The 16270-nt window shown below is 40.6% G+C and overlaps 1 protein-coding gene across 5 annotated transcripts in view; it reads left to right on the top strand.

The window, feature by feature from the left end:
- Positions 1-16270, top strand: part of SLC25A21 (solute carrier family 25 member 21) — a 500678-nt gene that overhangs the window by 467786 nt on the left and 16622 nt on the right. For all 5 annotated transcript variants that reach the window (XM_047736329.1, XM_047736328.1, XM_047736327.1 and 2 more), the window contains one exon: positions 4308-4472. In XM_047736329.1, the coding sequence (XP_047592285.1) occupies positions 4308-4472 (165 nt within the window). The remainder of the gene's footprint in view (positions 1-4307; positions 4473-16270) is intronic.

Genomic DNA, 16270 nt, shown 5'->3' with positions numbered 1-16270 from the left:
AGAAAAGCAGTCAGATATGTTACAACGGCAAAACCACGCAGAGTATAAAAGTACGGACTTGGAGTGGGAGAGGCACTACCTCTGTGATTTTGAGCAAGTAACACAAACTTAGTTTCCCCATCTGCCAAATGGGAATGATGATAATACCTATCTCACACCTTTGCTGGGAGGATAAATCATGTGATATATGTAAAGTACCAGACATCTGTGATAATGGTTAACACTGATGAGTACTTACTATGTTCCAGGTACCTGGTGACACACATGAATGTGCTCTCCAGGCTGTACGCTGTGTGAGGTGTGAGGTGGAAGTCCAGTGGGTGACTTTTTCATTCCCAACCTTTGCTCCCTTGCGGCCTTGCTTCTATAGCCCATAGACTTACCCACTGGAGAATTCTTACCAAGGATATTAACTCTGAGAGGTAGGGAAGAAGCCATTTTACAGGATCTGCTGCTCTAGAGAAGAAAGCCCCTGGGGTGAGGAAGCTCCCTGGAGAAGTGCTCTCGCCCGGAAGCTGGATTTGATCAGGCTCAGAGGAAGCAGACCTTTTTGTCTTGCATGAGGCATTTCTGGTAGACACAAGGGTCCAGGGCTCTGGGAAAAGGAAGGGATGGCCAAAAGGAATGAAAAGGAAGAGCCTTGTTGTGCACGCCCTTCGTCTCCCTCAGATCAGCCTCCACCCTTTTTAAGGCCCTTGCCTTCAGCTCACAAAGAAATTACCTGTTATTTTATTATTCAAACTATTTTTGTTATTCTCAGCGCAATTGTCATTATTAACAGCTAATATGTAGTGAATGCTTACAGAGGACAAAAAATCCACTGACTTAGTTGTATCATCACAGCAATCCTATCAGTAAGATTCTCTTGTTTTCTTATTGTTACTTTACAGATGAGTAAAGTGAGGATAAATCAGAGAGGATAAAATCCAAATTATTATACTTTTTTTGCACTTTTTTTTTTTTTTTTAGCATTCAGCAATTCATTAGTTGCCTATGACACCCAGTGCTCATCACAAAACATGCCCTCCTTGGACAAAACAGGAAAAATTATACAGTGGAAAAAAGACCGTCTCTTCAATAAATGGTGCTGGGAAAACTGGACAGCTATATGTAGAAGAATGAAACTCGACCATTCTCTTACACTGTACACAAAGATAAACTCAAAATGGATAAAAGACCTCAACGTGAGACAGGAATCCATCAGAATCCTAGAGGAGAACATAGGCAGTAACCTCTTCGATATCAGCCACAGCAACTTCTTTCAAGATATGTCTCCAAAGGCAAAGGAAACAAAAGCGAAAATGAACTTTTGGGACTTCATCAAAATCAAAAGCTTCTGCACAGCAAAGAAAACAGTCAACAAAACTAAGAGGCAACCTACGGAATGGGAGAAGATATTTGCAAATGACAGTACAGACAAAAGGTTGATATCCAGGATCTATAAAGAACTCCTCAAACTCAACACACACAAAACAGACAATCATATCAAAAAATGGGCAGAAGATATGAACAGACACTTCTCCAATGAAATCATACAAATGTCTCTCAGACACATGAAAAAATGTTCATCATCACTAGCCATCAGGGAGATTCAAATTAAAACCACATTGAGATACCACCTTACACCAGTTAGAATGGCCAAAATTAGCAAGACCGGAAACAACATGTGTTGGAGGGGATGTGGAGAAAGGGGAACCCTCTTACACTGTTGGTGGGAATGCAAGTTGGTACAGCCACTTCGGAGAACAGTGTGGAGATTCCTCAAGAAGTTAAAAATAGAGCTTCCCTATGACCCTGCAATTGCACTACTGGGTACTTACCCCAAAGATACAGATGTAGTGAAAAGAAGGGCCATCTGTACCCCAATGTTTATAGCAGCAATGGCCACGGTCGCCAAACTGTGGAAAGAACCAAGATGCTCTTCAACGGATGAATGGATAAGGAAGATGTGGTCCATATACACTATGGAGTATTATGCCTCCATCAGAAAGGATGAATACCCAACTTTTATAGCAACATGGACAGGACTGGAAGAGATTATGCTGAGTGAAATAAGTCAAGCAGAGAGAGTCAATTATCATATGGTTTCACTTATTTGTGGAGCATAACAAATAGCATGGAGGACAAGGGGAGTTAGAGAGGAGAAGGGAATTGAGGGAAATTGGAAGGGGAGGTGAACCATGAGAGACTATGGACTCTGAAAAACAATCTGAGGGTTTTGAAGGGGTAGAGGGTGGGAGGTTGGGGGAACCAGGTGGTGGGTATTGGAGAGGGCACGGATTGCATGGAGCACTGGGTGTGGTGCAAAAACAATGAATACTGTTACGCTGAAAATAAATTTTAAAAATTAAAAAAAAAAATACCCTCCTTAATACCCATCACCTGATTACCTCCTCCCCCAACCCCTCCCTTCTGTAACCCTCCAGTTTGTTTCCTGGAGTCCAGAGTCTCTCATGGTTTGTCTCCTTCTCTGATTTCTTCCCATTCAGTTTTCCCTCCTTTCCTCTGTGGTCCTCCATGCTATTCCTTATGTTCCACATATAAAGAAGATGCGGTTCATATAAAGAAGATGCGGTTCATATACACAATGGAATATGACTCAGCCATCAGAAAGGATGACTACCCACCATTTGCATCCACATGGATGGAACTGAAGAGGATTACACTAAGTGAAATAAGTCAAGCAGAGAACGACAACCCACTATTTCTAACTACTGTGCTGCTCTCTGATTTTACTTCATGACTCTCAACTAGAATTCAAGCTCAACCAGGCACTTGAGTTCAAAATCTGCCCTCTGGCTGCCTTCCTCAGAGCAGGAGAGCAGAGCCCGGGCGGTTTGCTCAGCACTTCCAGAGTCTTTCCAAAAGAAATGAACTTCTGCTCAACTTGTCCTCAAGCCTGTTCTGAAAACCAAAATAAATAATTTGAGTTGATAGTCAATGTGCCAGAACACAAACAAAAACGTCCCATTTTGTAGAGCAGGGAGCGAACTTTAACCTTCTGAGAATTTTTGGGTTTCCTATATGAAATGTTTTTTATTATTTTAAGATACATTCTCATGTGTCTTTTTTCCTTAAGCTTAATACAATATATTGTAATTAATCTTAAGTGAAAAGATGAAGTTGAGTGTAGTATTGTAGTTAAGAGTTTTTAAAACATTTATCAGCAATAACTGTAGGATTTACTATATAAACAAGCTCATATAAATGTATCTTGTTAATTACCCAGCTAGAAATACAAGTTGGATGAAAAGCCTTGATTGGATTTGTTCTACTCTGTTCTGCTGATACAACCTGAATTGCACATGATAAAAAACCACTTCTAGTCAGAGAGCACATCAGACTGCGGACCACTCCAGCAACCTGCTCCAGTGAAAAATCAAACAAACGTCACATCAGTGCTTGCTTCATAGGGGGAAAAAAAAATTAAATACCGAGCATTTTCCCCTATTTCCTATTCAGTCAAAATTTAATGAGGAGAGATATCCTTTGTACTATACCTCCAAAAGGAAGCAATCACTCAACTTTTCATTGAAGCCCATGTGAATTGTTCTTGTATCATAACGAATTATAAACCTCAGGGCAAACTCCAGTGAACCAGTACTGTAGTGTGCTCCAAAAGTAGTGATAGACTGGAGGGCAGTCAGGGTATTTCAAGATTGGGTCATCAGTCGGAGGGCTGGAAGGAAGGAAGTTAAAGGTAACCCACCACTCCCAGTGCCACTGATTTATCATTTATCACAACAAGTGATAAACACGCTGATTGCCCACCCTCTTGAGGAGAGCTACAAACATCTGCTCTTTGTGCGTGCCCAATCCAGCTTAAACTATTGAGGCAGTGGGATCAAGACTACTTGTAACATTCGCTCCAGAAAATCATAATTAGAAAAGTAAATATGCTGGATTCAGGAACAAAAGATAAATTCCTTTTGGATTATGTAGTTACAGATTACCAGTTTACCTGGATGACTAATCCCCCCCCCCATTACTTTGGATAATCCAGAACTGGATGCAGCTATTTACATGTAGGCAGTGATGATAGATATTACATGACATTAGTTTCACTAATTCAAAGATGCGGGGGTTTTTTGCCAGCAATCTTCCTTTGAAGGCCTTGTATGCATGCAATTTTGTTTACTTATGGAGCTTCCTAATTGTAAAAGCATGGATCTAGGCATGATTATTCATGTTGGGGTGGGGGAGGGTAATCCCTAATAATTCTGGCTTGAAGGGAAGCTCAAAGGGTAATTTACTTTATTTCACGGTCTCAAAGATGGTCTCTCTGGCTCTGCTCCTCTCTCCTGCAGCAACCATCCACGATGAGTTATGCAAGACACATCATTAAGAAGGAAGGCTTGGGATTCCAGGGCCTCAACAAAGGATTTACAGCAACTTTGGGACGTCACGGAGTTTTCAACATGGTTTATTTTGGCTTCTACTACAATGTCAAAAACATTATTCCTGTCAATAAGGTAACTATTTACTAGATTGAAATCCTGGAGGAAGAAGCTCATCAGTGATGATAGCTACATCTGTAGAGTGCTTATCATGTGCTAGTCTCTGTGCTGAACACTCACATCAAATCTGATCCCCACGTTAGCCTTGTTCATGTGGTGTTGTCATCCCTATTTAGGAACTGGAAACTGAGGCTTAGAAAGATCAAGTCCTTTGTTAGGTAGTTAAGAGCAAAGTAGAGACTTGAACCCAATTCTGACACCAAAATTCATCTCCTTGAAATATGCATCATGACCCCTGAATGTTTCCTCTTTATCACTAACAGAAGCTTCCAAAAACTGTGTTATCACTTTTTTTAATCTCAGAAGCATAACTTTCCCAAGAAGGTTGAAATTTTCATGTTCTAAATAAATTTTGAGCTCTGGGGGGAAATTGTCAGCCTAAAATTTAAATTTTACCTAGATACTAATTTTTAAATCCACCTAAGTTAACTAGGGTAAGCAGGAAACCAACTCTTCAAGGATCATTCACTTTTCATGCAAAGTAGTAGTAATTATAAATATATTTTAATGGTAATTTACAGATGCTAGCAGCCTTTCAACTTCTACAAGATAAAAGGAGCACACGATGTCCTTTAAGCTCAGCGTCTTTTCATTTATAACAGCACACTTTTCCCCCACCATCATATTGCTTGCTTGCATTGAAAATTTCTGATCCTGGAAGCACCCCCTGGGGACGCATTTTGCACATGCAGACAATTTCCCCCAGGGGTTCAGTTTTTTATTTTGCTTTGTACAAAACTGTTGATGGACTTTTATAAACCATAAAATGATTTCTAATATGGCTATCACCAGACTGTTCAGTAAAGTTGATTATACCCACCTTTGCCCAGTGATCCCCCATATTCTGGGTCAGGACTTATCTTAAGTAGCAGCTGAAGCCAAGGGATGTTCCACATTAACTGTCTGTCGGTTTGGCCTAATTCACTTGCAAGAATAGTTAACCACGTTTTACTGTATTTGGAAATCTCAGTTATTGAGTAGAAGCTCAGGTTTGGTTGGCCTGAAATCTGTGATTGCACAGCGTATAGACACCCTTCCCCCACTGACTGACAATTCTGACTCCAGTGGTCCTCAGAGCCCTCCTTCCATCGAGAACCACAGACATCGAACACAGTGGACACTTTGGGCTGAGTAACATGAGGGAGTTCGACTCTTACACATTGAGATTCTTTTTGGCAGGAATGAGCTAAACAATTTGTGGTACCCAGGACAAAATGAAAATGTAGTACCCTTGTTCAAAAATTAGTAAGAATTTCAAGACCAAATATATATAATAAGGCAATAAACCGAGCTCTTCTAAGCGCAGGCCCTGGGTGACTACACAGGTCACAAATGCATGAAGTTGACCCTGTTTTTTAGACTCTGAGATGAGTACTCCTTACAACATGGGAGAAGAGTCCCTGCCTCCATCTCTCCAGCTATCCACTTTTGAGACAGAAGTCACACACGATGAAATAAATTATACCAATGATTATATATTTTATTACAAATATTTGAGCATGTATTTTAATTTCTATAGCATTATAAAAGGAATTTGGTCTATTTAAGAAAGAAGTCACAAAGATCTACATATAGTCATATGTTAATAATGTTTTTTTAAAAAATCCACAAGTGTAAATTTCATTCTACAGTTAATCTGTGCACTTAATTCATTAAATGTTATGCATTATATAAACACAGAAGCTTAACTATTCACTTATTTTTTTTTAAATACATCATGATATTCTGAAACCATGGAAAGCACTCCCTGATCTTACCAGTTGGCAGGGTCGGACCATACCACCTCTTACAGGACACACTGCGGTTTCTCACCTTTATCTGAAGAGAACTAGGAAGCCAACAAAAGGTTTTAAGCCGAGGAATTACCTGATCAGTCTGGCCGCCAAGTGGAGGGGAGGTGGTGAGGGAAGGGCAGGGTGTGACATGGAAATGATTTCCAAGCGAGATGTTAGGGCCTCAGATTGTGTTGTTCATGGTGGAGACAAGGAGAAGTGGACAGATTTGAGAAATTTTCAGGAGGCAAAATGTACAGGATATAGTGACAGAGCATATATATAGGTGTGTTGAGAAAAGGAGTGGTGGGTAGAGATGCTGCCTAGGTTCTTGGCTTGAGCAACTGGAAGGGTGATGGTGCCATTTACTGAGAAAGAAAACAAGTTTATGGGAGAATATTATGGGCTCAGCCTGGAAACTGAATTTAACTACACTTGGAACAAAAATGCAGATGTGTCAGAGATTGGAGCTTTAGAGGAGAGATCTGATTTGGAGATACACACTTAGATGTCTTTACAAATCTGGGTGCCTGGGCAGCTCAGTCGGTTAAGTGTCTGCCTTCGGCTAGGGTCATGATTTCAGGGTCCTGGGATGAAGTCTGCATTGGACTCCCTGCTCAGAGGGGGAGTCTGCTTGTCCCTCTCTCTCTCCCCTCTCCTCCCTGCTCACTCACTCACGCATGCACTCTCTCTCTCAAATACATAAAATCTTGGAAAAAAAAAAAAAGTCATCATAAACCTGGGTGAGTGTCCCTTTTACTAGGTGAAAGATCTTGAGCCAATCACGTCACTGCTCTGAGTTTCAGCTTTTTTTATTGTATGTTGAAAAAGCTACCCAACAACATTATTTTGAGGACTGGCAAAAGTAATCATGAAGTTGTTTGTGAAGTTTAGGTGTGCTGGTACCGATAACAGCAATGAGGGGAGGAGAGAGAGGCCGGGAGGCGGATGGTGCAAACAGTGAGCACATAGAGCAAGCGTGAAGAATTTTTCCCCAGGACTATTCCTTTTGCACTTAAATGAACACTGTGTTTTTTCTTGCCTAGAACAAAGTCATTGATTTTATGTGTTCTGTAATCTAAGCCTGATTCAAAACTGGGAAACCAGTATTCTTTCAATTTAAACCATAATAAATCAATCCTTTGTGAAGAGGAAGGTATGATAATCATTAAAACATGTTGAAGAACGTCATCAAGTTGTTAACCATGAGGAGGAGGCGGTGTTCCTTGAAGGCTTTATTCCATCTTTGCCGTGGGCTGTCTCTAGCCATACACTTCGGACGATTTGTTTACGGGATTATGGTTTCAGCTCCCTCACCCAGCAACTGGTTGGTCATTCTGTTCTGAGGGAATTTAAGATTTCCCCAGTCCTGATTGGCATGAAATAATTTTGGAATTTTTTTCTTTAACGTGTTTTTTAAAAATCCATAAATGGTCTTTCAGTGTTTTCCATTTTCAAAGTATTTTGTTTTGAAAGAAACTTCATAATGATTATCTCTGGGGAGTGGAAATGGAAATTGGGGGTGTGTGGGGGGGGGTGTGTGTGAGTGAGAGAAAGAGAAACAAAGCAAGCAGCAGTGGAAGGAAAGTCATTTTCTATATACCATTCTGAGCTGTTGGAAACGTCTGCAATAAGCATGTATTAATTTTATAATAGGAAATAAATCAGTGAAAAGTTTAATAGTCTCATAAACTAGAATACCTCGTTAACGTTTTCACATTTTATACACCTTTGAGGCTGTCTAGAGAGGTAAAAATAAGAACTTGAAATGGTAAGCGGGAAGAACTCAGGTCAGACATCCACCCCTGAAGTTTTAACTCTTCAGATTGGTGATGCCCATTAGATACATTTTTTCAAGTGATCTCAGAAATAACCTGACTTTCTGTGCCATGTCAGACTATTAAAACCATTTTTGTAGACTCCACAGTTTTGCCTGATCCCCTTCATGATAACTGCCATTTTCAGATAAGAAAACCAAATGAGAAGTTACAGCCCCGCGCTGAAAGTTACTGAAAAAATTTATTTGAGGTTACACAGCAAGGGGGAGGGAGAGAACTAGAGGCCAGAACTCTTTCCACTAAACCATGCAATGCTTTAACTCTGTATTTTACCTTGTGTTTTGTCACACATAAATGACTGCTTAAAAATGATTACTGAAATTTAAATATGTGGAATAGCTAGAATATCTAGATAATAGGACCAAATTCCTCTTCTGTCTCCTTCAGTCCTGTAACCTGGCCCTCCCTTTCCATAGCCTTAGTCTGTAATCTGTAGGAACAAAGAATGAGAAGTCACGGCCCTGGAAGAAGAGGGCATTAGCAGTTTGAAAATGGTGCCCTGGGTTAGATTCCTTCCGATTTATTTGTAGGCTCTGGCTGCTCCTTTGGTAAGTGGCTACAGTAGAGCAAAGATTGCCCTGGATATTAACTGACCATGGAATCCATTTACCGGAGGCATTCATTTACATCTTGCAGTAAATGGAATGGAATGTCAGCATAAAGAATTATCCCTTCTCCCCAGAAAGAGGCATCACTTCTCCAAGTAAAGCCCACTGGAAGCAGGTATTGATTAACTTAAATGCTGACATCTTTTTCAAATATCCATGGGAGTAAGCTTTCGTTGCAAAAAAAAATTTCTTTCATTCCCATTACAAGGTGGGGCTGTTCGAAGCCTATCGTTTGTGATGCTGACACAGAAATGAGCATCGTAAAACTCAAATGTTACATCTCTTTAATAACCTTGCCCTTTAGTTCCATATTTACTGCTTTTCAAATGTTTCCATAAGTAAAATAATAATAGCAGAAATCACTGTCTGAGGCTCATGGCTGTCAACAGTATTAAGCTATGCTTTTAGTTTGTAGCCTAATTAAGCATGTTTGCAAGTTATTTTGCCAAAAACAATACATCTTTTGTGTTGAATTTTGCCATGATATAAATTACATGTGTGGGTTAGAGATATTCTAGGAGAGAACAATTTTTCACATGTTCAATTTTTCTTACTTAATAAACCATTTAGACCTGTCCCCGTGGTCATTTTACTACGGACTGTATTAAGGCAAACATATTTTATTTTCTCTTAAGGTAATATTTATAAAAGCTTGCCTTTTAGAAATGCAAATGTTTTTCTTTTGCTTTTGATTTTTAAAATTTTCTTCATTTTGTAAATTCTGTAGAAAGTCAGAGGGCAGTGTCAGACACGCTTCAGTTTATCAGAAGAAATGTGGAAATGTGTTCGTTTCATGATTTAAAGCTATGTCTTTCCCTAAGGTGTGCACTAAGCTGGATGAAAAATGCACCTTTGGGTTCAAGGGAAGAACTTAGAGCTGTTTGTATTTTGGAAAGAAGAATCTCAGTAGAATTAGATCATAGTAAGATTTAATTTATGGCCTTTATTTTTCTCATTCTCTTATTCAATCATTAGTCTTACCAATCATCCAGTAATGGGAAGGGCAGGAGCATTAAAGTTTCATTAAGAACAACTCTCCTGGGTGCCTGGGTGGCTCAGTGAGTTAAGCCACTGCCTTAGGCTCAGGTCATGATCTCAGGGTCCCGGGATCGAGTCCCGCATCGGGCTCTTTGCTCGGCAGGGAGCCTGCTTCCCTCTCTCCCTCTCCGCCTGCCTCTTTGTCTACTTGTGATCTCTCTGTCAAATAAATAAAATCTTTAAAAAAAAAAAAAAAAACAACTCTCCTTTCTGGGAACCACGGGGGTAAAACTACAAGTATATATTATCTATAAAATTCCAGGATATGTGATAAGATTCTGTGGTAAAAGCAGTATCTTTCATGGGCAGTTTTCACAGACTCCCTGGGGTATGTGTGTTGGGGAGAAAGAAGGCATAGGGGAGGGCAGAGAGAAGGGGGCAAGGATTCAGACACTTATAAACTTTAAGCCAAAAGTTTCCAATCAGGCACCACCCAAGTGGATGGAAGTGTGGTACCAGTAGCTTTAGATTCTCAGGGGGTCCCTTCTATTCATTCATTCCAAAAGTGTTCATGGCACATCTACGATGTCTGGGGCCTTGCCTCACCGAGTGTCAGCACTGTCCCTGCCTTACCGGGGTCAACGAGAGGAGACCCCCAATAAACAAGTCATCACGCAGGGCACTGGACTGTGACAGTTGTGATGAGGGCCATGAAAAGATAACTACCAATCTGTGGGAATTTATAAACCAGGATCCTACTCTAGACCGATGGCAGAGGCAGGCCAAGGACATAGGAAAGGCCCGCCTTCACAAACAACGTTGAGGCTGAGGCTGGACATTGAGGATTAGCCAGGCCAAGAGGAAGAGGATGAGCGGAGACCAGACAGATCTTTAGTTGCGGGGGAGAGGATGAGTGATTGCCGTGAAGCAGAGGCTTGCAGAACCAGGGAGAAGTCAAAGAATGAGGATAGCTGGTGTATGGTGAGCCAGAGGGGACGGGAGGTGGTGGAGGCTGCAGAGGGGAACTGGGCCAGAATGTTGGAGGCATGAAATAAGTCACTTGACTCCTCTTAAATGATGTAACCGAGGGGGGATGTCAAACAAACATATTGCATAAGCAGGACTAGATGGGCATGGGAAAGTTTCATTAATAGAAACAGTCCAGAAGTAGAATCTCGTGACATAAACTTGGTTCAAAGACTTCTTAATCATATGCCTACCTCTGTATCAAAGCATCTCAGTGTGTCCTTGTCCTAACTTCCCAACCTTTAGAATTTTGTTTTGGAAACCTGGTTTGTTAGTTTTCCTTGGGGTCAGTGCCTTTATTGAGGCAAGGAATAAACAGAGCACACCGAAACAGAAAAATCTTACTGAGTTCCCAAGGAAATATATTAATATATTCCTGCGTTCTGTATGGTAATACTCTGTGATACAATTGATTCTTAGAAGAAATCATCTACCCATGCAAATATTTATAGAGAGATATTTAAGGAGAGGGTGTATGTGTGTGTGTGTGCGTGTGTGTGTGTGTGTACATATATATGAAATAATCAAGTGATAACTTATGCTTAAGCCCTAACCCATTTTGACATTGTATGTGTTTTATAATTTGACCTAAGTGGGTAAGACATTTAAAATTATTTTACATTTCACAACACTTTAAAAAACAGCTAGCTCGGGGAAAAAAGGAATTTTCATGGCTATTTTCTGAATGGCTACATTTAGATGCTGAGCTTTTAACAAGACTTTGATTTCATTCCAAAGCCCAGAGCCCTGCAAGGATAGGATCTTGGGAATACTCTACATTCCTTAAAGAATGCTTATCAATTAAACCATCTCATTTTAGTTAGTGACCTTCTGTGGACTGGGGAACTAGCATTTCCCCCAAATTATCTCACATAAAGAGAAAACACTGTGATAGATTCTTCTGATAGCTGTCAAGTGGAAACAACTGTATTTTTTAATTAAGCTTCAATAGCAGGTATTTTCATTGGAGGACAAAACAGCAGGATACCATGACATCAGGGCAAAAACTGCTTTTGTCAAAGTTTTTGAACAAAACAACAAAAGACGGGTGCCTGGGTGGCTCAGTGGGTTAAGCCTCTGCCTTCACCTCAGGTCATGATCTCAGGGTCCTGGGATCGAGCCCCGCATCAGGCTCTCTGCTCAGCGGGGAGGCTGCTTCCCCCCCTTTCTCTGCCTACTTGTGATCTCTCTCTGTGTGTCAAATAAATAAAATATTTTTTAAAAAGAGAGAGCCAACAGTAGAGAAAACGAAAGATACGGTCTGGGGCTGCCTCTGCTCCTCATTGACTTGGACCCACTGAAATTAACAATATCAAAAATGCAAATTTCGTCTTAAAAAAATAAAAGGCAGTTGACAGTCCCTCACGCTGCCTCCTTGTTCGGTTACCAGGAGGCAACCATGATTACAACTCACCACATCATTTTCATGACGACCGTTGCCAGCTGTGGGGAGGGCGGTGAGAGCTGCTGTTATTTGCCTTCCAGTTGCTACCAGGTGCTTGAACAGTGTGTGTACGTCCCGCCTTTGTAATTTGCTTCTGAGACCTTAGTTCTTTGTGTAGTGCGTCCTTATAAAGGAACAATGAAATAGTCATTAAACCCCAATGATGTGCCAGCCCATTATACCTACAAAATGAATATGACATGGCACAGTCGTCCCCTCTGAGGCTTTGAGGGATTCTTCCCAAAGAATGTCAGAGTCCGGTGCCCATCTCCACTAGATCCCGTGGATGACAGATCCCAGGCCATCTGACCCCAGAGTCCATATTGTAACTGCTATACTGTACTTCTTCAAATGTATGGATAGGTGAGCCTTTGAGTCTTTCTGTCTTGAGGACATACCCACAGTTCCTCAACTCCTCTTCAAATGACATGGTTTCTGGTCCTCTGTATGGTCTGTCTCCCCATTATAGATGCATCAGATTTGTCCATGTCCGTGTCAAATCTGGACGTAATACTACAGTTGTCAGCTCAGAACACAGTTGCCTCACCCCTTCCTGGGATCTGAATACAGGCCTTTCTTAATGCACCCAAAGATTGTAAAGAGATGAGTTCTTGGTTCGTCAGGGTGGAGAGGAAAAATAGGTATTGCTTTTACATCAAGATGTTGTTATGTATAAAACTCTGTGGTCTGCTAAAATCCCCAGATTACATGAAGTGCAGTCAAGTCAGGTCTCCCTCATCTTGAACTTGTGCAGTTTGTATTTGCTATGCTTAAATGTAATCCTGTGGGTTCGGTCCATTGCTAGAGCTTAGGATGATACATTTTCATGTTGAGGGCCTCATCTGTCATTGTAGCTCCCAGCCTGAGTCATCTGCAGTTCCGAGAGCAGGCCTTCCACATCTTCCCCAAAGTTCATCCGGCCTGTCTTCAGGCTGTCTTCTGGACGTCTTTTTCACAGATGCGGACGTCCAGCTGTCCATCTTCCTTTCAGTTCTTGTTAATTCAGTGTCCTATTAATCAGGATAATGTGGGAGAGTTTTTCTAAAATCAAAGCGTGCAGGGTGATTTATTTTTTTTTTTTTAAAGATTTTATTTATTTATTTGACAGAGAGAGATCACAAGTAGACAGAGAGGCAGGCAGAGAGAGGGGGGGCGGGGAAGCAGGCTCCCTGCCGAGCAGAGAGCCCGACGTGGGACTCGATCCCAGGACCCTGAGATCACGACCTGAGCCGAAGGCAGCGGCTTAACCCACTGAGCCACCCAGGCGCCCCGTGCAGGGTGATTTAAAAGGAAATTTAACTTTCAAAAGGGTTGCCTCTCACATGTCTCATATGAGAATACATCACGAACTTCATGTTTGTATCACCTCTTGCTTGGCAGCCTTGAGAAAATGAAAGGCTGAGTGACAACAGCCCCTTCAGGTATTGATGGTGATGTGCTACAAAAGGAATAAAGTGAGCTGAAGTGTAGAATGTGTGCTGTTAGCACAGACTGACCGTTTGTAAAATTATGGAAATAACTGTGAGGGAGCCCATTAAAATTGGTTTTAACCACATGTTTATTATCTATAATCTAGTAACTGAGTAATAGATTTATTAAAATGTTCATTCCCTTTTGAGATATCCTGTCATGGTTGTGACTTTCCCACCATCGAACAGTTTATTAGCCTACTTGGGGGAAGAGGAAGCAGAAAGAAAGATTTCTGTCAAGAAGTAATTTGTGATACCCTGAAAATCATGTGACTCTTTGGAGGACCGCCATATTGTCTTTGTCTTACCCAAAGCAATTTATAGCAATCTCTTTCTGTCACTTCTGAGCAGTAATTTTTGTTCTTCAAATGGCAAGACTATTTTAGCAATTTTTGGCAAGCAACAATAAATCCAATCTAGCATCAACCAAGGCCAATCCTGAATGGAGAACATTCTTCTCCTTATGTTTACTGAAGACTGTCTAAGGCAACCAGGGTATACTGACTTCAAGTTAGGTCAACGCTGGTCAGAGAGGATCTCAAATGCAGTGTGATACCAGGAGAAATTAACGGGTATGTGAATTGCAGGGAGCAAAGGAAATTTAATTTGGGCTGACAAGGTAGGAAGAGTTTGTGACTAGACTTTAATGTCAATATTCGTGCTGAGCTCTTTGAAGTGAAAAGCCCATTTCTACACTCTGCTCAACCTTGCTTTGTGGGGAGCAGCACGCTTCCTGGCCAATCTCCCTTACCGCCCCTAGTCCTCACTAGCTAGCAAATCTTCTTTCCCCCATCTTCCTTACCCCCTCCTTCTGGCATGTCTCTGTGTGGAATGTCTTCTTAAGGACGCCAGACCTTAATCACAAAGGCCTGTGAGATGGGCACAGGTTCTCTGTTTATCAAGCTAGCAGCCAGCTGGCCAGTCACTAAACAAGGCATCAAAGCCCATGCCGGGGAAGGTAAAAGGAGAGGCATATGCTTCTTTTGATCAAGACATTTTGCCTCTCTGCATATTAACTTTTTAAGTACCATTGCTTAAATTACTGGTACTGTCTTTAGCTGTGGATATAATGTTTGCATGAGTTGGTTAAATTAGTTACAAATATGTAGTGTGTTGATTGTTTAACTATTTTGAGTCCTATGATCTCATTTTTGATGACTTGGTACCTTTTGTTGAATTTTAAAGGTTGTGGGACATCATGGCCACCAGTGTTTCGGGATCACTTATTAGTATTTCTCATTAAGCTGTGAAGAGCCTATAAATAATATGTCCTGTCAGGGAAACTCATTGACCTTCCTAAGGAGGGAAGGTAAACACATCTCTGCAGCTCACACAAGATTGCAGTGCGATGGAAGCAACCAGAGAGAGTTCTAGTAAGAGACATGGTATTAATTCCAAATTCTGGTTCTTACCAGCTAGCCATGTCTCTTTGGCAAGTTATATATTTTCTCCATCTCTGTTTTCTCATTTGTGAGATGAAATGTTAACACCAGCCTTAAAAATGTCTACAAGGGAATTAAATAATTTTTTTAAAACTATGACTATTGGCTTTTGTATTGCTATCACAAAATAAGGTTAATGCATGTAATATACATTAACATTTCAGGCCACTTAGCTCCGGTTTAAAGTACCATATTTTAGAAGAAAAATTGGAAAATCTTTAGAGGAAAAGAGTAAAACTCATCTGTAGGTGGGGAAATAATACATACTACTTATAAATATTTTAAAGGTACTGTGTTTTTAAGCATGAGGAAGAAAAGGTTAGTTCAATAACGGTTTTTAAATCATGAATTACATCAAGAATGGTGACAGTTGATTGCCCTTGCAATTGAGCAAAAAATTGGAGTAAAATAGTTTAGGCTTATGCGTTAGGAATGTGGGTTAGGAACACAGGAAGTTTCCTGATTGATGACAGTTGGAACAAATTATGGGAGTAAGTTCAAAATTTTTAATAACAAGATAGATTTTTTTATCAACACTAATATCCATTTACACAATTAAGGTGTGATCTGTCCTAAATATTTTACTTAGGCTAAGTGACGTATTTTTCCCTCAAATCTTTTAAATTTTTATTTTACTATGGTAAAAACACTTACATGAGATCTACCCTTTGCGAATTTTTAAGTGCACAATACATTATTGTCAGCTCTAGGTACAGTGTTGTAAAGCAGGGGTCTAGAGCTTATTCATCTTGCTTAACTGAAACTTGATTAGTAACTCCCCATTTCCCTGTCCCGCAAGCCCCTGACAACCACCGTTCCAGTCTTCGATTCTATGACTTTGACTATTTGAGGTACCTCATATAAGTGGAATCATGAAGCATTTGTCTTTCTGTGACTGGCTCATTTCACTGCAGTAGCATCCTCAGCTTCCACCCATGTTGTCACATACGGCAAAGTGTCCTTCTTAAAGGTGAACAGTATTTCATTGTATGCACAGGCCATGTTTGCTTTATCTGTTCTTCTGTCAATGATTGTAGGTTGTTTCCATATCTTGCTTATTGTGAATAGTGCTACCATAAACATAGCAGTGATATCTCTTTGACATCCTGATTTCAATTCTGTTGGATAAATATCCAAAAGTGGGATTGCTAGGCCTTATCATGGTTCTGTTTTTTT

Source organism: Lutra lutra, chromosome 7 (assembly GCF_902655055.1).
Source record: "Lutra lutra chromosome 7, mLutLut1.2, whole genome shotgun sequence".
NCBI lineage: Eukaryota > Metazoa > Chordata > Mammalia > Carnivora > Mustelidae > Lutra > Lutra lutra.
This window is presented reverse-complemented; position numbering and strand designations above follow the sequence as displayed.